General features: G+C 38.1%; 1 protein-coding gene across 1 annotated transcript in view; it reads right to left on the bottom strand.

Moving 5' to 3' along the window:
* Positions 1-26,931, bottom strand: part of LOC111150527 (protein phosphatase with EF-hand domain 1) — a 98,066-nt gene that overhangs the window by 5,454 nt on the left and 65,681 nt on the right. The window contains exons 11-13 of the mRNA XM_022508019.1: positions 18,261-18,446; positions 16,780-16,922; positions 5,256-5,362 (exon numbers count right to left, since the gene is read on the bottom strand). Coding sequence (XP_022363727.1) covers positions 5,256-5,362; positions 16,780-16,922; positions 18,261-18,446 — 436 coding nt within the window. The remainder of the gene's footprint in view (positions 1-5,255; positions 5,363-16,779; positions 16,923-18,260; positions 18,447-26,931) is intronic.

Genomic DNA, 26,931 nt, shown 5'->3' with positions numbered 1-26,931 from the left:
ATGGCATTCCATGGTGTGAATACACACAATTTACATATCCATTCAACTGTTGGTGGGCCTTAGGGTTATCCCCAGTTTGAGGCTATCACAAACAGTGTTGCTAAGAACATTTCTGTACATGCCCTTTTGGTGCATTGAACCTATAGTTCAATTTGAAAAGAATTTATATCTTCACAACTTCAGCCCTTAAACACAATAATATCTACCCACTTATTCCAATCCTTTCTAATTTCTTTTAATAACATTTTAGAAATCTCATACATCAGTCATTAGGCTCGTTCCTCAGTCCTTGCTTATCTGCTGTGAATGGTATCTTTTAAGATTTTCATTATCTAAAAGTTAATTCTTAGCTCTGTTATCAGTTTATTCCTCCTCAGCTCCAAATCTACCCTTCTTTGCCCTGTTTTGTGATACTGGAACCGAACCCTGTAAATATTTCTCTTTTGGCACCTGGTATAATGTCAATAGAGGGCACAGGAAGGATGCTCTAAGACTTGGCAGAAGAAATACCTCTGGTATGCTTTCCTTCTTGCTTTTATAGCACAGCATGGTTGCCAGAGGTGTGTGGGAAATGCATTGGCACCCACTATCTAGTCAATTTTACCAACACCAGAGTGAATGGCTTCCTTGCCAGGACTGTGTGGGAGACTCAATGGTACACAGCCCAAAGAGGGTTTTGCTGGCACCCCGGTGGGTGGCTCCATCCTCTTCAGTCCTGGCCCACCAGCTATAGATCATCTTTGATATGAGACACCTGAGCGAACTTCCACCCCATCTAGTGAGCCACAGTCACTCTCTGTCCAATGAGATCTGAATCTTAGCCTTGGAGGGAGTAGGGGGCTCTTCTAAGTTTGTTCCTTCCTTGGGTACACTTTCTTAGCCTTAGAGATAATAGCCACTCCCTATAATTTCTATTCCTGTATCCTTTAGAGTTCTCTTTTAGCCATTTTAGTAATTAATCACCTTTAACTAGTTAATAATTCTTTATATTAAATTTCCCCGTTCAAATGATTGCTGTGGTTTCTGAGTCCTCCACAGATTCCAACCAATATACTAATATATGGAAATGCAATCAATTTCTGTGTATTGACATTCTGTTCTACAAGTTGTTAAATTCACTTATTAATTCTAAGAGTTTATCTTTATTTGGGTTTTCTGTATACTCAATTATGTTGTCTACACATAGTAACATTTTATTTCTTCCTTTCTAATTCTTATCATCTTATTTAACTTGCCTTATTGCAGTAGCTAGCATCCCTAATACAGTGTTGAACAATCTTGACAGTACACATCTGTATTAGTTTCCTACTGCTGCTGTAACAAATTACCACAGACTTAGTGGCTTAAAACAACACAGATTTATTCTCTTAAAGTTCTGGAGATTAGAAGCCCAAAATCTGTTTGCTGGGCCAAGTCCAAGTGTCAGCAGGGCCGGTTCCTTTGGGAAACTCTGATGGGAGGATCCATTTCCTTCCCCTTTTCGGCTTCTAAAGGCTGCCTATATTCCTTGACTTGAGGCACCTTCCTCCGTTTTCAGGGTGTATTGTTTCAATATTTGTTTCCATCAGCACATCACCTTCTCCTCTGACTCCGACTCCTCCTACATCCCTCTTGTAGGACCATCCTGATTATATCGATTCCACCTAGATAATGCAGGGTAGTCTCCCTAGGTCAAGATCATTGTTCTAATCACATCTGCAAATCCCTTTAGCCATATAAGTAAAGTAACATTTAGAGATTCTGGGGATTAGGATATGGACACATCGGAGGATGGGAATTATTCAGCATCTTTCTCTCATTCCCCATCTTAGAAGAAAAGGTTTCAATATTACTCCATCAAGTGTGCTTTTTTCTATAGGCTTTGTTAGACATCCTTTATGAGATTAAGGAAATTTTCTTCTGTTTTTAGTTTTCTAAGTGTTTTTTGAAGCCATGATATCAAGGTAAAACACATCCAACAAGTTTTTCTTATTTTGGGAGAATCATAACTTCTTTAATTTTGTTAAAGCAGTGAATTACACTGACTTCTGAATGTTAAAACAAGCTACAATTCCTAACATTTCTAGACTAAACCAAACTTGGTTGTAATTTAACCTTTTTTTTTTTTTAAAGATTTTATTTATTTATTTGACAGACAGAGATCACAAGTAGGCAGAGAGGCAGGCAGAGAGAGGAAGGGAAGCAGGCTCCCTGCTGAGCAGAGAGCCCGATGCGGGGCTCGATCCCAGGACCCCAGGATCATGACCTGAGCCGAAAGCAGAGGCTTTAACCCACTGAGCCACCCAGGTGCCCCGTAATTTAACCTTTTGTTAATATTCCATTTAGGATTTTTTTCATCTAAGTTTATGAGCAAGATTAGCTATTAACTTTACTTTTCCATAATGTTTTTGTTAGGTTTTGGTATCAAGGTTATGCTGACCTCCTAAAATAATCTTGGAAATATCCCTTGTATTTCCATTCTCTGGAAGAGTTTGTGTAATACTGGTTTTATTCTTAAATGTATATTGTAATGGTTAATGAGGCTATCTGAACTAAGCTGTCTTTGGGAAAGGTTGCAAAATTTCAGATCCATTTTCTTCAACAGTTATAGGATTGTTGAGATTTTCTATTTCTTCTTGTGTCTGTTTTGGTAAGACAGTGGGTATGTGTAACGTATTTTAGGAATTTGTCCATTTAATCTAAAGTGTTAATTATTAGCACAAGAGTTTCTCTTTTTTTCAAGATTTTATTTATTCATTTGACAGAGAGAGAAGCACATGCACAAGCAGGGGGAGGGGCAAATGGGAGAGGGAGGAGCAGGATCTCTGCTGAGCAGAGAGCTCAATATGGGGCTCGATCCCCGGACCACAGGATCATGACCTGAGCCAAAGGCAGATGTTTAATGACTAAGCCACCCAGGTGCCCGAGCATAAGAGTTTCTATAATACATCTCATGAGCTTTTTAATATCTGTAAAGTCTGTAGTAACATCTCTCCTCTCAATTCTGGCATTGATTATTTCTCTTTCTCTGTCTCCTTACCAGTGTTTTATCAGATTTACTAGTTTCTTCAAAGAATCTTTATTTTTTTACTTTGTTGATCCTAGTTTCATCTTTTAAAATATTAAAATATAGATATGTTCAGTGCTTTTCTAACTTGTATCTTATAAATTTCAATATGTTGCATTTTCATTCAGTTGCAGAATTCTAGTTTCCACTGTTATTTTTCCTTTTATCTAAGGGCTATTTAGAATTATATTTCTTATTTCTAAGCCCCAGGGAATTTTCTGGCTACCTTCTGTCAATTCACTATGACAGAAAATTTATTCTGTATGTTTTTTATACAAAATTTGTTGAGATTTGCCTTCTGTTCCAGTTTATGATCAATATTTGTAAGTGTTCCATTTGTGCTTGACAAAAATGTATATTCTGCAATGTTGGGCGCGGAGCTCTATATACGTCTTTTAGGGAAAGTCTACTAATCTTTTTGTCAGTTAATTCTTTTAGTCAAAGGGGTATTAAAATCTCCCAATGTGATGGTAGATTTCTCTACTTCTATTTGTTCTGTTCATTTTCTTAAATATATTTTTGAGGCTATAAATCAATACATATAGATTTAGAATGGATTCAATTGGCAAACTGAGTATTTTATCATTACAAAGCGTCCCTTTTTATTTTGAGTAATGTATATTTCCTTGAAATCTACTTTGTCTAATATTAACAGAGCTGTTACAAATTTGGTCTTGTGTTTTCATGTTGTATCTTTCTCTAAGTTTTGGTTTCAGTATTTTGTATATATGATCCCACTGTCTACAGGTTTCTATTGCAACTATGGAGAAGGCTAATAACAGTACAACTGTTTTCTCTTTGTAGCAATGTGTATTTCTCTCTGCTTCCAAGATTTTTTTTTAAAGATTTTATTTATTTATTTATTTGACAGAGAGAGAGATCACAAGGAGATCTTGCAGAGAGGCAGGCAGAGAAAGAGGGGGAAGCAGGCTCCCTGCTGAGCAGAGAGCCCGATGTGGGACTCGATCCCAGGACCCTGAGATCATGACCTGAGCCAAAGATAGAGGCTTAACCCACTGAGCCACCCAGGTGCCCCCCAAGATATTTTTATTTGCTGTTGGTGTCCTGTAGTTTCTCCACAAGTATGTATAGGTGTGTATTTATTTTTTTTATCCTGTTTTGAGAAACACTGTACCTCTCTACCTGTGAATGTGAGTTGCTTATCAGTTCTGGAAAAGTCTCAGCCATAATCATGTCAAATATATCCTCTCTTACAGTCTTTTCTCCTGGGCCCTGAGTAGACTTTACTTTACTGTCCATAACAATATTTCTAATTCTTTCTTAAGCAATGTCTAATCTTCTGTTTAACCCATCCATTATGGGTTTTCTTAAACAAGTATATTTTTATATCTATTTGGTTCTTCAAATTGTTTTCAAATGCATGTCTGCAATTCATCTTTTATTTCATTAAACATTTCTTAGTTGTTTGTATTTGTATTTGAAAATTCTAATATCTGATGTCTTTAGGGAACTAAATCTGTAGTTTGTTCTTTCTGTTGACTCTTACTCATGGTAGCTTGCCTCGTTGTTTCACAATCTTTGGTTATGAGCGCGTGGTTGATCTTAATCTCTGGATATATTAGTGGTGAAAATTAGGGATGCATCCCTTGAACATGGATTTGCATTTGCTTGCCAAGAGTCAGGGGGCACTACAAACATAGGCCTACCATAGCCTCTTTGAGGGCCCAGGCTTAATGTAGAACTCTCAGATTCAGCTTATCCATCTTTCTATTATCCCATGGTTTAGTCTCAGGATTGAGTGTTACACCAAAATTAGCATTTGCCCTCAGGACAATCTACTATTTTGTGCTTGCTTGCTACTCCATGCCCCAAATATGGTTTCAAAAAACCTTTCATGAGGAAATAAAATGTTTCCTACATATTTATCTTATTGTGAGGCTGGTCGATGCATTAAAATTCTGTATCCTCTAGAAGCAGGAGGGCCTTATGGAGTATCTAGTCTGAGATACCAGAATAGAAGGGTTGTTGTTGTTTTAAGTTGAAAGAAACTTACTGCAAAGGAGGAATATGGCTTTTTTTCAAGCACATAATGGATTATATTTTATTTTTATCTCTATCTTTCCTTGTTAGTAAAAATAGAAAACTGAAATCTTAAGGGAGCAAAAAAAAAAAAAATGAAATAAATAAAAACTGATTTTTATGTAAGCTGGTATGTTAAGAAATGGTAAGCATTATGTAATTTTATTACCTGATTTACTGCGGTCTTGAAGTTGGAAAGCACGAATGAGGTCAGTTTTTCGTGAAAGCATTCTCTCTTTCAATATCCTGATGGCACTACTTTCCATAGTATTCACCCTACGGTAACAAAACAATTATTAGGTGAGAGAAAGACACATAAACCATCCCACTGTGTCTTGTTTTAACGTGTTCCACTTCAAATGAATTGCCTAACTTCACACATACCCTGTTATTAGGTGGTCAGTGTTTTTGTATGTATGTATGTATGTGCATGTATTGTGAAATTTTAAAAGGATTACCACTGGTGTTTTCTTTTTGATTTCCAAGTTTTACATAAGCAACTGATGTCTGAGCATATCCAAGATAATTTTAAAAAACAAGAAAAATAAAGAGGGACTTGCTATAGCAGACATTAAAATTTACTGTGAAGTTGCTAAAACCAAACAATAGGTATTAACACAAAAGAAGACAGATGCATGAGCAGAACATAATAGAAATTGCATAAACTTAGTGAACTATATATATATATATATATATATATATATATATGACAAAGGAGGTATTACAATTCAGTGGAAAGGGGCTATTTTTTTAAACATGGTGCTAGCATAGTTATCTGTCTGAATGCTAAACCACCTCGACTGTTTACAAAAATAAATTCTAAATAAAGGAAGAAGAGAGAAGTAAAGTGGCTATGAGTCATATATCCCCTCCCCCAAAAAGCAGAGAGGGCAGACCCAACTGTATGTTTTCTACAGGAGATACACTTTAGTTTCGAAGATACAAAGAGCTCGAAAGAACAAAAAAAGGTGTATTATGCAAACATCAACCATAAGAGAGTTAGAGTGGCTACACTAATAGTAGACAGAATAGACTTGAAGACAAAATATATTACTAGAGATAAAGAGGGATATTTTATAATGATACAAGAGTCAGACAAGAAGATACAACAATTGTAAACATATATGAACCTAACAACAGAGTTCAAAACTATATGAAGCAAAAACAGACAGAATTGAAGGGAGAAATAAACAATTTAACAATAATAGTTGGGGACTTCAATATTCTACTTTCAATAATGGATAGAACAATGAGGCAGAAAATAAAAAAGGATATAAAAGACTTGGACAGCACTACAAACCAACTAAATTTAACAGATATGTATAAAACACTCTACCCAACAACAGCAGAATATACATTTTTCTAAATCACATATGCAACATTCTCCACAAGGGATCCTATGCTATGCCACAGTATAAGTCTCAATAGATTTAACATGATTAACATAATACAAAGTATCTTTTCTGACTACAAAGGAAATAAATTAAAGATTAATAACAGAAACAAATTTGGGGAAATCCCAAATACAAGGAAATCAAACAACACAATCCTAAATAATCAAGGGGTCAAAGAAGAAATCACAAGAGAAATTAGAAAATACTTTAAGATAAATGAAGATTAAAACATAATATGTCAAAACACATGAGACACAACCAAAATAGTGCTTAGAAGAAAATTTGTAGCTACAAATGCCTCTATTAAAAAAGATCTCAAATCGATAACATAATCTCTGCTTTCAAAAACTAGGAAAAAAAGAGTAAACTGAAAGAAAACAGGATGGAAAGAATAAAGAATAGAGGAAAACTATAGGCATAAATGTTTTATAGTACTTCTCAGGTATTTTTACATATTGAAGGTTTGTGGTAACCCTGCACTGAGTAAGCTTATCAGCAACATTTTTTGAATAATATTTGCTCACTTTGTGTCTCTGTCACATTTTGGTAATTCTCACAGTATTCAAACTTTTCCATTATTATTTTGTTATGGTGATCTATGATCAGTGATCTTTAATATTAGTATTGTAATTGTTTTGGGGTGCCACAAACTATGCCCACATAGGACAGCCAACTTAATTGATATTGTATCTGTTCTGACTACTCTACTGACCAGTCATTCCTTCATCTCTCTCCCTCTCCTTGAGCCTCCCTATTTCCTGAGACACAACAATATTGAACTTAGACCAATTAGTAAACCTACAATGGCCTCTAAATGTTCAAGTTAAAGGGAATCAAAGGTCTCTCACTTTCTATTTTTTAAATTTATTTATTTATTTTTAGTAATCTCTACACCCAATGTGGGGATCAAAGTCACAACCCTGAGATCAAGAGTCACATGCTCTTCTGACTGAGGCAGCCAGGTGCCCCTCTCATATTAAATCAAAAGCTAGAAATGATTAAGCTTAGTGAGGAAGGCATGTTGAAAGCCAAGAGAGGCTGAAGACTAATCTTCTTGTGCCCAAAAGTTAGCCAAGTTGTTAATGCAAAGAAAAAAATTTTGAAGGAAATTAAAAGTGTTATCCCAATAAACCCAAATGATAGGAAAATGGAACAGCCTTATTGCTGATATGGAGAAAGTCTAAGTGGTCTGGTTAGAAGATCAAACCAGCCACCATATTCTCTTAGGCCAAAGCCTAATCCAGAGCAAAGTCCTAACTCTCTTCAGTTCTATGAAGGCTGAGAGAGATGAAGAAGCTGCAGAAGAAAGGTTTGAAACTAGTGAAGGTTGGTTCATGAGGTTTAAGGAACCTCCATAATATTAAAGTTTAAGGTGAAGCAGCAAGTGCTGAGTAGAAGTTGCAGCAAGGGATCCAGAAAATCTGGCCAAAATAATGAATGAAGGTGGCTCAACTGAACAACAGATTTTCAATGCCCATGAAACAGTCTTCTATCGGAAGAAGATGCCATCTAGGACTTCCATGGCTAGAGAGGAGAAGTCACTGCCTGGCTTCAAAGCTTCCAAAGACAGGCTGACTTTCTTGTTAGGGGCTAATGTAGCTGGTGACTTGAAGTCGAAGGCAATGTTTATTCACCATTCTGAAAATCCTCGGGCCTTCAAGAATTATGTTTAATCCACTCTGCCTGGGCTCTATAAATGGAACAACAAAGCCTAAATGACACCACACCTATTTGCAACATGGTTTACTGAATATTTTAAGCCCACTGTTGAGGACTACTGCTCAGAAAAAGATTCTTTTTAAAATATGACTGCTCACCGACAGTACACCTCGTTACCTGAGAACTCTGATGGAGATGGACAGTGAGATTCATGGTTCTGGGACTGCTAACACAACATTCATTCTGCAGCCCATGGATCAAGGAGGAATTTAGACTTTCAAGTCTTATTATTTAAGAAAAACATTTCATAAGGCCGTAGCTGCCATAGATAGTGATTCCTCTGATTGATCCAGGTAAAATAATTTGAAAAGCTTCTGAAACGGATTCGCCATTCTAGATGCCATTAAGAACATGTGTGATTCGTTGGAAGAGGTCAAGTATCAACATTAACAGGAGTTTGGAAGAAGTTGACTCCAAACCGCATGGATGACTTTGAGGGGTTCAAGACTTCAGTGACAGAAGTCACTGCAGATGTGTTGGAAACAAGAGCACTAGAATGAGAAGTGGAGCCTGGAGATGTGACAGAAGTGCTGCCATCTCAGGGTAAAATTTTGTTGCTTCTTATGGATGAGCAAAGAAAGTGGTGTCTTGAGATGAATCTACTCCTGGTGAAGATGCTGTGAAGATTATTGAAATGACAACAAAGGATTTAAAATAGAATATACATTTAGTTGATAAAGCAGCAGCAGGGTTTGAGAGGACTGACTCCAATTCTGAAAGAAGTTACTGGGGGCAAAATGCTGTCAAACAGCATCACATGCTACAGAGAAATTGTTCATGAAAGGAACAGCCAATCAATCTAGCAAATTTCATTGTTGTCTTATGTTAAGGAATTGCTGTAGCTGCCCCAGTGTTCACCAACCATCACCTTGATCAGTCAGCAGCCATCAAGGTGGAGGCAAGACCTTCCACCAGCAAGATTACAGCGAGCTGAAAGTTAGATGATGACTACCATTTTTTTAACAATAGAGTAGTTTAAAATTAAAGTATATACGTTGTTTTTTAGATATGCTACTGCACACTTAACAGACTACAGTATAATGCAAACATAACTTTTATATGCACTAGGAAATTGACAAGTTCTCCTGACTTGCTTTATTGTTAAGATTTGCTTTATTACAGTGGACTGAAACTGAACCTTCAGTATCTCTGAGGTGTGCCTGTAAATGAAATAGAAAACAGAAAAACAATAGAGAAAATCAACGAAGCCAAAAATTGGTTCTTCCAAAAAGATCAATAAAATTGACAGAACTTTAGCTAGACTGGCCAAGAAAAAAAGGATGAAGGACTCAAATTTCTAAAATCAAGCATGCAAGAGGGGTCATCACAATTGACCTCACAGAAATAAAAGGTTATGAGGGAATACTATAAGCAATTATACACCAACAAATTAGATAATCCAGAAGAAATGGACAAATTCCTATAAAGATACAAACTACCAAAATGACTAAGAAGAAATAGAAAACCTGAACAGACTTAGAACAGATAAAAAGATTGAATAAGTAATCAAACAAGTTCTTATGAAGAAAAGCTCAGGATGAGATGGCTTCACTGGTGAAATCTACCAAACATTTAAAGAAAAATTAATACCAATCACACAAACTCCTCAAAAAAAGTATTGAGCATACTACCCATCTTGTTATATATACCTACATTATTGTACGAAGCCAATATTTTATCCTGGCACCAAAACCAAAGATCACAAGAAAACCACACATCACTATAACGCCTCTTATGAATATAGATGGAGGGGCATCTGGCTGGCTCAGTCAGTAGAGCACACAATTCTTGATTTCAGGGTTGTGAGTTTGAGTCCCATGTTGGATACAGAGATTACTTGAAAAAAATTTTTAATTAAAAAAAAAAAAAGAATATAGATGGAAAATCCTCAATAAAATACCAGCAAACTGTATCCAGCAATGTATAAAAAGGATTATATGCCATGAACAAGTGGGATTTATCCCAGGAATCAAGGTCTGTTTAATATCCGAAATTTTTAAAATATCATATTAATTTTAAAAAAAGGAACAAAAACCACATGATCTTCTCAATAGATACAGAAAAAGCATTTGACAAACTCTAACACTCTTTTGTGATAAAAACACTCAATAAATTTGGCATAGAAGGGAACTTCCTCAATCTGATGAGAGGCATCTACATAAAACACATGGCTGATATACTTAATGGTGAAAGATTGAATGTGTCCCTTTTATGAACAGGAACAAAGTAAGGATATCTGCTTTCACCACTTCTAGTCAACATGACTCTAGAGGGTAGCCAGGACAATTAAACAAGAAATAGAAGTAAAAGGCATCCAGATTGGAAAAGAAGGGAAACTATTTTCATTCAGAAATAGTATGATTTTGTATATAAAAAATCCCAAGGAACCTACTAAAAACTATTAGAATAAACAAGTTAATCAAGATTGCACAGCATACAAAAAACAATTGTATTTCTATATGCTAGAAATGAACAATCCAAAAATGTAAATTAAGAAAGCAATTCTACTTTCTATAGCACCACAAAGAATAAAATACTCAGAAATGAATTTAACAAAGAAATTCAAGATTTTTACACAGAGAAACCAAAACTTTCTTCAAGGAAATTAAAGAGCTAAATAAATAGAACAATATTACATGCTCATGGACTCAAAGACCTAATAGTTAAAATGACAATAACCAGGGGTGCCTGGGTGGCTCAGACAGTTAAGCATCTGTCTTAGGCTCAGGTCATGATCCCAGGGTCCTGGGATCAAGCCCCACATTTGGCTCCCTGCTCAGCGGGAAGCCTGCTTCTCCCTCTCCCCCTGCTTGTGTTCCCTCTCTCACTGTGTCTCTGTCAAATAAATAAACAAAATCTTTTTTAAAAAATGGCAATAACCAGGGGTGCCTGGGTGGCTTGGTTGGTTAAGCATCTGACTCTTGGTTTTGGCTCAGGTCATGATCTCAGGGTCATGATCTCAGGGTTGAGAAACTGAGCCCCATATTGGGCTCTGTGCCCAGCAGGGAGTCTGTTTAAGATTCTGTCTCACCGGGGTGCCTGGGTGGCTCAGTGGGTTAAGCCACTGCCTTTGGCTCAGGTCGTGATCTCAGGGTCCTGGGATCAAGTCCCGCGTCGGGCTCTCTGCTCGGCAGGGAGCCTGCTTCCCTCTCTCTCTCTCTCTACCTGCCTCTCTGTCTACTTGTGATCTCTCTCTGTCAAATAAATAAATAAAATCTTTAAAAAAAAAAAAGATTCTGTCTCACCCTTTCCCTTTGTGTCTCCCCCTCCCAAAATAAATAAATAAAATCTTTTTAAAATAAAAATAAAATGGCAATGGCCACCAAATGTATCTATAGATTCAAAATAATCCCTAACAAAATCCCAGCTGGCATTTTTGTAGAAGTTGACAAGCTGATTCTAAAATTCATATGGAAATGCTGGGGTGCCAGAATAACTGACACAATCTTAAAAAACAAGAACAAAGTTCAACTCACATTTCCCAGTTACAAAACTTACTGCAAAGCTGCACTAATCAAGACAGTGTGATACTTGCATTAGGATAGAGATACAGATCAATGGAATACAATTTAAAGACCAGAAATAAACCTATACCTTTATCGTCAATTGACTTTTGACAAATGTGCCAAGACAATTACTTGGGAGAATAATAGTCTTTCCAACTGCTAGTGCTAGGACAACTAGATAGCCACATGTAAAAGAATAAAGTTAAAGCCCTACCTCACACCACATACAAAGATTAACTCAAAATGGATCAGATACCCAAATGTAAGAGCTTAATCTATAAAATTCTTAGAAGACAATATAGGAATAAATCCTCATACCTTTGAGTTAGGCAATGGCTTATTAAATAACAACATCAAAAGTACAAGCAAAAAAAAGAGAGAGAGAGAGATTGGATTTCATCAAAATTAAGAATTTTGTGCTGCAAATAATACCATAAGGAAAGGGAAAATATATCCCACAGATTGAGAGAGACTATCTGCAAATCATTTATCTAATAAGTGATGTGTATAGGATATATAAAGAATTCTTGTAACACCATAATAAAAAGAATAATAACTCAATTAAAAATTGAAAAAGGAGGGGCAATTGGGTGGCTCAGTTGGTTGAGTGTCTGTCTTTGACTTGCACCATCAGCCCAGGGTCCCGTAATTGAATACCCACACTAGGCTCCCTGCTGGTCAGGGGAGGAAGTCTGGTTCTCCCTCTCCTTCTGCCCCTCCCTCTGCTTGTTCTCTCTCTCTCTCAAATAAATGAATAAAATCTTCTTCGAAAAAGGTGGCACCTGGATGGCTCAGTGGGTTAAAGCCTCTGCCTTCAGCTCAGGTCATGATCCCAGGGTCCTGAGATCAAGCCCCGCATCGGGTTCTCTGCTCAGCAGGGAGCCTGCTCCCCCCCCTTCTCTCTCTGCCTACCTCTCTGCCTACTTGTGATCTCTGTCTGTCAAATAAATAAATAAAAATCTTTAAAAAAAAAAAGTTGAAAAGGGATCTGATATAGACATTTCTTCAAAGAAGATAAGCAAATGTCTAATAAGTACATACAAAGGCCCTCAATATCACTGGTCATTAGAAAAATGCAAATCAAATCCACAATAAGATTCTATCTCACATTCACTAAAATGGCTACCATAAAAAAGATCATAATAAGGGTTGGCAAGGATGGATAAAAACTGGAATCCTCATACACTGCTGGTAGGGAATGTAAAATTATGCAGACCCTTGGGGATAAAAGCTTACAAGTTACTCAAAATGTTAAGAATAGAGTTACCATATAATCTAACAATTCCACTTTCAGGTATACACCCAAGAGAAATGAAAACATATGTATGCAGAAAATCTGTCCACCAATGTTCAAAACATTATTATTCATAATAGCCAAAAAGTGGAAAAAAGACAACTTTCCATTGATGGTCTGATGAATGGTCAAAGAAAATGTGAACTATTCAAGCCAAAGCAATCTTGAAGAATAAAAATATAACTGGCATTATCGCAATTCCAGACTTCAAGTTATATTACAAAGCTGTAGTAATCAAAACAATATGTTACTGGCACAAAAGTAGACACTGAGATCAATGGAACAGAATAGAAAACCCAGAAATAAACTCACAGTTATATGGTCAATTAATCTTCAACAAAGCAGGAAAGAATATGTAATGAGGAAAAGAGAGTGTCTTCAACAAATGGCTTTGGGAAAACTGGACAGCTACGTGGAAGGAATGAAACCACGTTCTTACACCACACACAAAAATAAACTCAAAATGGAATAAAGATCTAAATGTGAGACCTGAAGCAATAAAAATCCTAGGAGAGAGCACAGGCAGTAACCTCTGTGGCATTAGCCATAGCAACTTTTTCTAGATAGGTCTTCTGAGGCAAGGGACACAAAAGCAAAAATAAACTATTGGAACTACATCAAAATAAAAAGCTTCTGCACAGCAAAAGGAACAATACACAAAACTAAAAGGCAACCCGTGGAATGGGAGAAGATATCCGCAAATAACATATCCGACAAAAGGTTAATATCCAAAATATATAAAGAACTTATCAAACTCAACATCCAAAAAAACAAATAATCAAATTTTAAAAACAGGCAGAAGACAAGAACAGACATTTCTCCAAAGACAACATCCAGATGGCCAACAGGCACATGAAAAGATGCTCATCATCACTTACCATCAGGGAAATGCAAATCCAAACCACCATGAGCTATTACCTCACACTTTCAGAATGGCTAAAATCAACAACACAGGAAACAACAGGTGTTGGTGAGGATGTGGAGAAACGGGAACCCTCACGCACTGTTGGTGGGAATGCAAACTGGAGCAGACACTGTGGAAAATAGTATGGAGGGTCTTCAAAAAGTTAAACATAGAAATACCTTACAATCCAGCAATCGTACTACTGGGTATTTACCCAAAGAATACAAGAACACTAATTCAAAGAGATACATGCCTCCCTATGTTTATAGAAGCATTATTTACAATACTCAAGATATGGAAGCAACACAAGTGTCCATCAGTTGATGAACAGATAAAGAACAGTGATATATACACACAATGGAATACTACCCAGCCATAAAAAAGAATTAAATCTTACCATTTGCAGTAGCATGGATAAAGCTAGAGAGTACTATGCTAAGTGAAATCAGTCGGAGAAAGACAAATACCATATTATTTCACTCATACGTGAAATTTAAGGAACAAAACAAATGAACAAAGGAAAAGGGGGGGGCAAACCAAAAAACAGACCGTGAACTATAGAGAACAAAGTGATGGTTTCCAGAGGGGTGGTAGGTGGGAGAGGATGGGTGAAATAGGTGATGGGGATGAAGGAGGGTACTTGTGCTGAGCACAGGATGATGTCTGGAATTGTTAAATCATTATATTGTACACGTGAAGCTAATGTGATACTATGTGTTCACTGTACTGGAATTAAAACCTTAAAAAAATTTTTTTAATTTAAAAAAAAAGAAAATGTGGTCTATTCATATAATGGAATATTACTCAGCCATAATAAGGAATGAAGCATTCATACATGTTACATTAATGAACCTCAAAAACATTGTGCTTAGTGAAAGAAGACAATCACAGAAGACCGCACATTGTGTGATCCCATTTACATGAAATGTCCAGAACAGGTAAAATTTATGGAGACAGAAAGAGAAAGCAGACTACTGGTTGCCTAGAGTTGTGATAGGGGGAAGTGACTGATGACTGCTAATGTGTTCAAGTTGTCCTTTTAGGGTGGCACAAATGTTTTAAAACTAGATTATTTTGGAACACTGAAAAAAATTAAATTTAAAAAAAGAAAAGAAGAAGAAACTAGGTTATAGCGATAACTCTATAAATATCCTATCAGTGAATTAAACTGGTCAACTTCATGGTATGTAAATTATGTCTCAACAAAGCTGTTAAAATAAATTAATTTGAGATTAACTTACTAACATAATAAAATATAATATGATATAAACTTGTTGTGGAGACATTCTTCTAACAAAGATGAAAATCCAAAAGATATGATGAAATTATATACAAAAATGTGATTTCATAGAACTAAAGCAAAATGAAGACACCAACAAAATATATACAATGTAACTGTAAAAATCCTGTATCCCTCATTTACAAAGAACTCCTAAAAATTGATCAGAAAATGACAAACAACCCAATGTAAAATGGAGGAATAATTCAAATAGGAAATTCAAAGAAGAGAAAAATGCAATGTCCAAAAACATAAGATAGGCAAAAGTGCTAATTAAAACTATGAGATTTACCATTTTGATCCAACAGCTTGGCAAAAATCAAGAAGTGTAGTAATATCTGAGACTAACAAGGATGTGGAAAAGTTGGTATGTTGTTTTTTGGATTGTTAATTGTTAAAACTCTTTTGGCGTATCCAGCAAAATTTTAAAAAATCATAAATCCATAAACTCCACATTTTGAAATTTTATGTAAAAAAAGTACTAACACTTATGGCTGTTTGCATGCATGTGTGAATGTATGTATACACACACACACACACACACACACACACACACACACACGGAGAAGTATTTGTTCCATACAACATTGCTTTTAAGTGCAAAACCCTGGAACCAATCTGGATGGCCATCAGTTGAATAAGATTTTGTCACTCTATAATTTTTACGGCACATCTACTAGAAAGATTGAGTTAGGACTATGTATTCACTTGGAGTAATGTTCATGATATCATCTTTAGAGAAAAATTCAGTTGTAGAGTATGCTGTGTGATTCTATCTTTGTAAAAAAAAAAAAAAAGAATGTATGTTGCAGACTGCCTTTCTCCTTCCCCTCTGGTATCTGCACTGGATGAGGGAAAGGACTTTTGCCTATTTTGTTCATTGCTCTATCGTCTGTGCCTGGTACAGTGCGTGATACACAGGAGGTGCTCAACGTTTTTTAAATTTGATGAACATAATGGTTTGTTTATTCTTGTAGAGCAAGAAAAGGGAAGAAATGTCCACTCTGGGCTATCAATTTCAGTTGCCTCTGGGAAAAAGGATCATTAAGAAGGAGGGGGAGAGAAGATCATTAGCATTTTCTGTACACATCTTTGTTTGGCCTCACTTGTTAACAACAAACATACTCATTTTATAATGAAAAACTTCTTAAAAAGATCACATTGAATGGGGAAAAGGAAGATAAGCTATGGAGGCCATCACACGGAGAGACACTCAACTCTTGTCATTCTACGCTTCCGGGTAGAAAAGCGACCAAGAGGCAAGAGCACACAGGGCTGTTCGGGGGACAGGGAGGGCTTTCGGGTATGGGACCAGGCGGATGTGGGGACCTTCTTTTCTTTACATTCAATTAGAAGCTGCTCATAGACACTAATGGCTTTATCCACTTAAAGAGACATATGAATTGAAAATTGCTCCTCTTGGTTTCAAACATGAATGCATTCACCACTTGGTGTCTGGAACTAATTCTATTGTGTTTATACCAATGAGTGACCAGTAAGGAGTTGTCTTCACTCTCGTAGCTGCTCTTAGTCACTCTGGCTGGTTCTACTGGGTCACCAGGAGCAGCGCTCAGAATTCTCCTTGGAGCATACATACCTTTGGTAGAGAGGCCTCAAGCACGTTGCCCTAGTTACTTGGTACTGGAAAAATCGAGGGGTCAAATCACAACACAGTTTGATGTAAGCTCCTCGATTGCTGCCTTCTTCATAATAATTAGAAGCAGAAAATACCGTAACAACCTGATTAAAGAAAAAGAGGGCCCAGTTCATGTAGAGTTAGTTCTCAAAAGGTCCTTCAGTAAAGGCAGAAATAGCTCCATTCCTAAAAAAGCAAAAAGCAAAGTTCCAAATCCATACAAATGACCCAAGTCTGACAGGATTTTCTGGGATTCCACTGGAGAGCGACAAGGCTTCAAAATCAGTGTTCGCGGGAATACGAACTTCCAGTCACTCACCCCCGTAGGGCGTAGCCTTGCGATCCTGTGTACAATTCCAGTTCCGTACCTTACAAATCTACTTAACGCTTGGTTTTGCAAATTCTAATTTTCCAAGCTGGTAATGCCTTTGCTTTCTTTCCTTGTGATACTTGAGTGTTCAAAACAAAACTCCTCTACTATCAGTCTTTCTCTTTTGCTCCAAGTTGACTGATGTAGACGGCTTGGGGCGCTGCACAAAACCAGTCCTTCAAGGGCAGAGAAAGTAGTGGCCCGAATACAGAGTGGCCAGGACCACTCTGCTGGGAAGGAACCAGCCCTGGGGCCATGGAGGGGGATGGCAGGGTAACCCTGGTCGTGGACAGGAGCTTGGGACCAGTACAAAGAAACCTTAAATAATACTTGCCTTCTCTATCTCACAACCTGAGCAGGAGCTGAAAATGAACTAATGGGAGTTAAGAAAAGTGAAAGCCTTGAAACAGAGATGCCACATGGTTTGGTATTCTGTTTTATTTACTGTTATTCTCTGGTAGAAAAGGGACATCCCAAGACAACCTGGAATGACAAACCCGCTCCTCAGCCCTCTTCCAGCCTTACCAGACACCACGGAAGGAGCACGACATGCTCCACTTTAGGGTCCGCAGCTACACTGACCACAGCGGGCGACTGGCTAGAGCTCACCTGCTCAGTGAGGAGAAGCGAGGCGGGTTTTGTGGCTCTGCCCTGCACAGGGCAAGTACAAAAGGTGGAGGAGAGCCAGTCGGACTCACGGCTGCCTTTGACAGGCTCTGTGAGGGTAAGTACCTTCTCCGCCGTGCTGCACCAGAAAGGCGCCTTTTGATTAATAAAGAAGGCAGCCTGTCCGTGGGTGCGCTTAGAGCTGCGTGTCAGAATTTCTATCCCTGGGATTCGGGAAGATTGGGGAAATAAGCCAAATAGCTCTTCGGGTGAGGAACACTGAGGCCCCTTCAGACAACCTGTGTGAACCTCGTAGTCTCCTGTTTCTGTGTACCAAAGCGTGGCCTCCTGTTTTGGTCCCGAGGAAGTCACCTTCCCATGAGCCTCTAGGTAAGATGCATCCTGGGAAGAAAAACTGCCTGGGGCGAGGATGTGTGTGATGCTGTCACCACCACTGTCCGCTTACCTTCCCTTCATGGCAGATTTCATACCCTTCGGGCTTACATTCATGAGACCTGATCAACATCTTCAACTGAAACTTATTAAGAATCTTGGAGGTAATATCTGGTCCGAAATAACAGCCTCCTCCACGACTTGTGTTTGGGTAACAGCCTCTTTTGCCTCTGGGATCACTCCACAGAATATCGACAACCTTTGGGCAACAAACCAGATTAAGCCGCTATTCATAAGCAAGAGTCTATCTTTCTAGATGCCAGCTTATTTGCCAGAAGTATTAACCCAAGTGATCCCAGAGTCTGTTCCTCGTTCCTCCTTCAAACTTGGTGCGGACTCATCTCCTCCATGAATCTTTTCCACAATACCTGTAATGCCCACAGTCACCGCAATCCCTGTCCACTCATTACCAATGACCAGTGCAGCCATACTTCATAATCACGAAGAGTCAGCCCTTGCTATTTTTGGTCTGTCTTCAAAAATCTTTTTTTTAAGAGTTTATTTATTTGACAGAGAAAGAGATCACAAGTAGACAGAGAGAGGGGGAAGCAGGCTCGCTGCTGAGCAGAGAGCCCAATGCAGGACTCAGTCCCTGAGATCATGACCTGAGCTGAAGGCAGAGGCTTAACCCACTGAGCCACCCAGGCGCCCCGTCTTTAAAAATCTTATCATGGTCGTTTCACAATTGCTGAATCTACCAAGGTCTTTTCTCTTTCTCTTTTTAAAAAATTTTTATTTATTTATTTGAGAGAGAATGAGAGTGACAGAGCACAAGTGGGGAGTGGGGGAGAACAGCAGAGGGAGAGGGAGAAACAGGCTCCCCGCTGAAGAGGGAGCCCAGTGTGGGGCTCGATCCCAGGACCCTGGGATCATACCTGAGCTGAAGGAAGACACTTAAACGACTGAGCCATGCAGGTGCCCCTCAAGGTCTTTTCTCTTAAAAGAGCTACATTGTCATGTTCCAAGGAGAAAACAGTTCCCCACAGAGAACACACATTAGAGGTTCTTAATATGTTCAAAGAGGTAAGGTAGGTCTCCCAGCTGTGGCTTTGGCCCTGGTTTTTGTCCTGTTGAGCAGATAGCATGAGGAAGACTTTCTCCCAGCACAAATATAGACAAGTGTTCATCCAAGAGTACTTCCTAAGTCATCTCCTTCCCTTTTTGTCCCGTTGATAGAAACATTCTCAGTTCCACTGACTGGTTTCCACAATGTGTCCTCCTAAATCCACAAGTATTTTATTATCATAACATTTCCTTTTGGGGCTGAAAGAGGAAAACGCAGCCTACATCATGCCCAAGACTGAAGATCCAGGTTTCTAAGAATATTTTTCATTGTTCTGATCTACGTATAATTCTTTATCTAAATTCCTACAGGCATTAAAGCAGTAGTGAGAAAAACTAACTTTGTCACTAAAGCTGTGCACCCTCAAGAAAACTCTCTGAGTCTTAGTTTTCAGATCTTTAAAAGTGGGGGTTTGGGCCAGGTGACTTGTAAAGTATCTCAAAGTTCTAACAGAGTATGATTCTAAGAGTCTGTCTTTTCCTTGTTTTTGTTCTGCAGGCTTGAAGGACCATGTATTTTAAGTTCCGCAGTTACCCGGGCAAGTCCAAGTCAGGTCTTAACAAGAGAACCAGAAATGGTTGTCCCAGTAAACTGGACTGTACACCCATTTATAGGTCTGATATTGAAGGGGAGCTAGAAATAAGTGAGGAAGAAGACAGTGAGGTGTAGAGAAGCGGAGAACTGGTAGAAGAACTTTGGAATAAGCACCTGGTCAGAGCCTGTAGCAACCCTCCATCAGGCATGAACCAGACACTTGGGGAATTTTTGATGATTGACAGCAGTGAGAGCTAAAACCGCCTAAAGAAGATTCAGACCAGGATTCTCTTTTCTCCCCTACTGAATTCTAACACTGGCACAATCCTACCCTACAAATAAATAAAATGGAGCCCATTTACCTTGGTGGTGTTTATGACAAAACAAACACTTGCATTGGCATATCTGGCTCTTACACCATGAATTCATGTTTGGGGGTCCTGATTTGACCTTTAGTATAAGGAAGGCGGAGACATGGAACACAAGGAATGGTGTTTTATAAAGAGGGGATTTAGTTTTAAATTCTCGCATGAAATGCGTCATTTATAGCCAAAATTACCCCTGGAAAACCTTTTAAATTACCCTTAATGTGCACTACACATGATTTTATACACTAATATGGATGTGAGAATATTTTACATAAGTGATAATGTACAATGGGATAGATAAGCTTTATGACAATACAATTTTACATACTTTTCTCCTTTTTGTCATATACATGTAGTTGAAATTTACATAAATTCAATGTATGTGACGGACTCTATTAAACTAGAATAAGCACTGACCAAAGAGTTAGTTCCTCAAGCGTCCCCTGTGTCATGTTGGGCAAATCATTGAACCTATTTGAGCTTTAGTTGGCTCATCAATGAAATGAGAAAGATATAGCAAACATTCATTTTTCTTTGACTCAAAGTCAAAGGGGATATGAGTTTTATAGAGATGAATGTCTTCAGAATTATCCATTCCATGAGTTTGCATTTTTTTCTGTCTAGAACTCATTCACCTGACTCTGTTGAGCCAGACTGTAGCTATAATACAGATTTGATCCTGAGATCCTTTGTCGGTGAAAACAAATTCCTCTGCAGAGACAAGTCCCTTTCCTTCCAACTACATCCTCTCCTCTGAAATGCAAAGGCCTTGTGAGTGGTAAGTGCATGAAAGAACAGTTATTCACAACATTCTTTCCTGAAAAATTTCAGACCAAAAACTGGGAAAGTTTTACTGAATGACAGTTTTTATAGGTCCTGGTCGACAAAAATCTATTCGTGTCTCAGCCTTTAAACCTCCTAAATCCAAACTAAATCCAGCAAGAAGTGCCCTGGGCTGTCAGCAGCTCTGAATAATCCAGTTCCCAAAAGTATGTCTTGGGGGAGAGTTAATAGCTCCAAAAAGGTGTATCTAAATGCTTCATTTCTAAGACACTAAAGCTACAGAGTAACTCTTCTTTTGTATTTTCCCCCGGTGATGTGTCCTCCTTCCAGCTTTGGGAAGTGTCATTTGAAAAGCTGTGCTCAACCCAAACCTTCCAGCCAAACCCAAACTGCTTTAGATGTCTACTCCTTGTTTCATTGCCTCCCTGGATAAGCAGACACTGACACAGTTCATTTTGTTTTTGAGACCCCCCCAGCACTCCGAAGTCATATTTCCCTTCGGAAAAGGTGCATGGGCGTTAAAGGCGGACCAGGAATCCATCCTCCTCTGTGGCTCAGTGACTAGCCACGTGACTACGAACAAACCATTTCCCTCTCGGGAGCCTGTGCGAGGAGGCCGACCACCCTATCTAAAATTACAGCTCCGCCCCCCACCTCCGGTTCTCCTGATTCTCCCAACCTTGTTCTGGTTTTAATTTTTTTCTGTAGAACTTCCCACTTAACATATTATATAATTGACTTGCTTTTTGTTATATTATTATTTAACTCCTCCCCCTAGAATGTAAACTTCAGGAGGTATCAGACCTTTGGTCACTGACATTCTCCAAAGTCTATAACAGGGCAGGTGTTGAATAAATACTTGTTAAATGAGTGAATTAAGAGAAAAGAGTCACTCAGGAAATAAATAATTAAAATTATTTTTTAAGCCTCTCTGGTCTTCTTGTTGCAAGTCGGTCCTAAAGGAAGGGTATCACGCTCGTCTCTATATAGTGACATAGCTATGAGTATGTAGATGCCCCACATATCAGTGAACATAAGATAAAACTTAAATTATAGCACTCTGCCAAGAATCATGCACTTCTGTGAGTAGGGGACAAATAAGGAGCCTATGACCTTTATTATAACATAGCTCATAGCTATGGAGTAATAAAGTATGAAATCTGGTTTTCTCTGAAATTTCAACTCTAGCTAACTAAAGTATGCATGCCCACTTTGTACCAGCAACTGAGAGGAAAAAAACGTAAGGGTACAAGTGAAATTATTAGAAGAATGGGAATGAGATTCTGGTCCATTTTACCCTAAGATCCAGCGATGTACATGGAGTCGGCAAGATGCCTACATGTCTATATCATTGGGGTGGTGGGAAGTTCTGTTACAGAATAATGATCCCCAGTCTCCTCCCTCCCCTTTCTTAAGACTCCGTTCTCTCTAGAATTCTAACTTATCTAGGCTTCCAGAGGCCAGAATTTTCTTTTTGTGCAACTCCAATCTCTTTGGCATCATCCTTTTTATTCACCATCCTAGAAGTGCTTGTTCTAACCTTTGGTCTTTGGAATTTGGATCTCAGAATCTAAGGCGGGGTGTCCTTTGCTACTTGCTATAGGTTGTCTCTTGTACTTCTCTATTTTTAAATACTTTGGATGCACAAGCTATTGATGAATTCTATTTCTCTCTTCCTACCTCTTCTCCCTCCCTCTCGATCTCCCCACCTCTCTCTCTCTCTCCTCACTGATTAGAAGATATTTTACAACAGAAATCACATTTTAGTCAACACTTTCAGCAGTCAAGGTATAAGAGTACAGAGTCAAGAAATAGATGCTTCTTAGAGGTAAGCAATCAGAAGAAAGCTGATGGTTCCACGATACTAGTAGCAAGAGTGGACCAGACCAAAGTTTCAGCGACAGAATCAGGGAAAGGGGCAGATGAGAAAAGCCTGGAGGGCCAGAATAAGCCTCAGCGATTGTACCACTGGCTGCAAAGGAGACAGACTTTAATAGGATCAGATTGTGGAGCTATTCCTGAGCCCTGGGGCATTGTTAAGAACAATAGCACAATTAGCCGGCAATTAGTGAAGACCAACAGCTGCGTCTGATACAAATAGAGGCAGGTGCACCAAAGCTTAGAGGGAAATAAGGGAAAGAGACCATAAAAGAGAGCCTACCTAAAACTACAATGACCGCACGCCCACTCCCCCCGCCCCCACACCCGGGTTGTGAGGGAAACTGTGCATGCTGCAGGCAGCCCTGCTGAAGAGTGACATCAGAGAATACACACTGAGAGGTCGGTCACAGACTTCACTGACCTAGTCAAGTCAAGCACTAAACAAATGAGTGAAAACGCAAATAACAACATTAAGCCCCAGAGGAGCATGGGAATAACTATCTAGAGTTACTACAATATATTACTTAAAACGCCCAGTTTTCAACAAAGAAAAAAATACACAAGGAAAAACAAGCAGGCAATAGAAATCTCCTTTGAGGGGAATAGGTGTTGACTTAGCAGACAAAGATTTCAAAGCAACTATTATAAATATATTCAAAGACAGATAAATATATTCAAAGACAGATATATATATCTGTATATCTATCTATATATATAGCACTCCACTTAACAGGAATCGAATACATTTTCTTCTCCAGAGCACATGGAGCATTCTCCAAGATAGACCATACACTATCCATAAAAAAAGCATCACTATGTTTTCAAAGGATTTAAATCATATGAAGTATGTTCTCCAACCAAAATTGAATTCAAGTACAAAGCAGTAAGAGAAAGAAATATGAGAAATTCACAAATATGCAGAAACTAAATAACATGCTGCTAAATAATGTATGGGTTAAAGAAGAAATCACAAGGGAAATTAGAAAATACTTAGAGATGGATGAAAATGAAAGCAAAACATGGCAAAACTTACAGGAAGGAGCTAAGGTAGTAGTTACAGGGAAATTTATAGCTTCATTACAAAAGGCAAGTGATCTCAAATTAATAACATTACCTTTCACCTTAGGAAACTAGAAAAAGAAGAGCAAACGAAATCTAAAGCAAACAGAAAAAAGGAAATAATAAAGATTAGGGTAGAAATAAACAACGGAGAGAATAGAAAATAATAAAGGAAGTCAATAAAACCAAAAATTGGTTTTGTGAAAAGATCAATAAAATTAACAAACCTTAGTGAGTCTGACCAAGGAAAAAAAGAGACTCAACTGGCTAAAATTAGGAATGAAAGAGGTGACAGCACTACAGACTCTATGTGTATTTAAATGTATATATATTACAAACAACAAGATAAATTAGATGAAATGGACAGATTCCAAGGAAGAGAAACTATCAGGACTACCAATATACAAACTACTCAAGAAGAAATAAAAAATCCGAATAGAACTATATCAAGAAAGAAGACTAAGTTGATAATTTTTAAAAATTCCTACAAAGGGGCGCCTGGGTGGCTCAGTGGGTTAAGCCTCTGCCTTCGGCTCGGGTCATGATCTCGGGGTCCTGGGATCGAGCCCCGCATCGGGCTCTCTGCTCAGCGGGGAGCCTGCTTCCTCTTCTCTCTCTCTGCCTGTCTCTCTGCCTACTTGTGATCTCTGTCAAGTAAATAAATAAAATCTTTAAAAAAAAAAAAATTCCTACAAAGAAAAGCCCAGGCTCAGATAGTTTCACTGATGAATTCTACCAAACATTTGAAGACAAATTATCAGTCCTTCATAAACTCCTCCAACAAGTAGAAGAGGACCTAATGCTTCCCAACTCATCCTATGAGGCCAGTCTTATGCTAATACCAAAGACATCACAAGAAAACTACAGAACACCCTTATGAATATAGATGTAAAATCCTTTTAAAAAATTAGCAAACTGAAGTGAGCAGCATATAAAATGTATGACACACCATGACTAAGTGGGATTTGTCCCAAGAATGTAAGGTTGGTTTAAATCAATCAATGTAATACGTCATATTGATAGAGTAAAGAGCAAACCCCATAAGATCATCTTAATAGTTACAAAAAAAATCATTTGACAAAATCCAACTCTCTTCCATGATAAAAACATTCAACAAAGTAGGCACAGAAGGGAACCTCCTCATGATGAAGGGCAGCTAATATACTTAATGGTGAAAGATTGAATGCCTTCCTCTAATATCAGGAATAAAAAAAGGATGTCAATCTACTCTTATCACTTCTATTCAACGCCGTACTGGAGGTTCTAGACAGGGTTATTAAGGAAGAAAAAGAAATAAAAGGCAGACAGTTTGGAAAAGAAGAAGCAAAATTATCTCTATTCACAGATAACATGCTCATGTATATAGAAAGTCCCAAGGAACCACTAAAAATCATTAGGATAAATAAACAGGCTTATCAAGGTTCATAACATGAGATCAGTATACACAAGTCAACTGTATTTCTAAAGGTAATTTAAAAAACAATTCTGTTTTACAATAACATCACTTGAGCAAAACAAGTGCCACAGTGTACATTATTAAAAACACTATTGAAATTAAAGATCTAAATACATGGAAAGACATTCCATATTCATGGAATTGGGTATATAATATTGTTAAGATTGCAATAAGAATTGGGGCGCCTGGGTGGCTCAGTGGGTTAAGCCTCTGCCTTCAGCTCAGGTCATGATCCCGGGGTCCTGGGATCGAGCCCCGCATCGGGCTCTCTGCTCCGCAGGGAGCCTGCCTCCACCTCTCTCTCTCTGCCTGCCTCTCTGCCTACTTGTGATCTCTGTCTGTCAAATAAATAAATAAAATCTTTAAAAAAAAAAAAAAGATTGCAGTAAGAACACAGATTCAAAGCAATTCCTACCAAAATCCCACCTATCTTTTGGTAGAAATTGACAAGATGACCCTAAAATTCATACGGAAATTCAAGGGACCCAGAACAGTCAAAACAATCTTTTTTTTTTGCCTTGAAGATTTTATTTGTTTATTTGAGAGAGAGAGTGACAGAGAGAGAGAGCATGAGAGGGGAAGGGCAGAGGGAGAAGCAGAACCCCAGCTGAGGAGGGAGCCCCACTGCCACTGGCCCGATCTGGACTCCAGGATCATGACCTGAGCTGAAAGCAGTCACTCAACCAACTAAGCCACCCAGGCACCCCCAGTCAAAACAATCTTGAAAAAGAACAACAAAACAAAGAACTCACATTTTCCAGTTTCAAAACTTTCTACAAAACTACAGTATTCAAAACTGTGTAGTGCTGATGTAAGGATAGGCATATAGATCAGGGAGTAGAATTAAGAGTCTAGAAATAAACCTTCATATTTATGGTCTGTTGATCTTTGATAAAAGTGCCAAGAAAATTCAATGAGAATAAGTGGTATTGGAATAACTGGAGATCCACATGTGAAAGAATTAAGTTAGACCCCTACCTCCCAGCATACACAAAAATTAACTCAAAATGGATTACCCAAATGTAAGTGCTTAATCTATAACATTCTTAGAAGAAAATATAGCAATAAATCCTCATGACTTTGGGTTAGGCAAAGGTTCCTTAGATAAAATCCCAAAAACAGTAGTAAAAAAAATAAATGTTAGATTTCATCAAAATTAAAAACTTTGGTGCTGCAAATAATACTATCAAGAGAAGGAAAAGATAGCCCACAGAATAGGAAAGAATATTGGAATAATAAACCCGATAAGGAATTTATATCCAGAATATATGAAGAACTCTTACAATGCGATAATAAAAAGATAACTCAATTTTTAAAATGAGCAAAGGATCTGAATAGATATTTCTCCCAAGATATACAGATGGCCAATTAGCACACGAAAAGATGCTCAACATCATTAGAGAAATACCAAAACCACAACAAATCAAAACCATAATAAGATTCGACCTCACACCCACTAGGACAGCCATAATCAAAAGGAGAGGGGCGCCTGGTGGCTCAGTGGGTTAAAGCCTCTGCCTTCAGCTCAGGTCATGATCCC

Source organism: Enhydra lutris, unplaced genomic scaffold (assembly GCF_002288905.1).
Source record: "Enhydra lutris kenyoni isolate GAN:26980312 unplaced genomic scaffold, ASM228890v2 scaffoldscaffold23, whole genome shotgun sequence".
NCBI classification, from domain to species: domain Eukaryota; kingdom Metazoa; phylum Chordata; class Mammalia; order Carnivora; family Mustelidae; genus Enhydra; species Enhydra lutris.
This window is presented reverse-complemented; position numbering and strand designations above follow the sequence as displayed.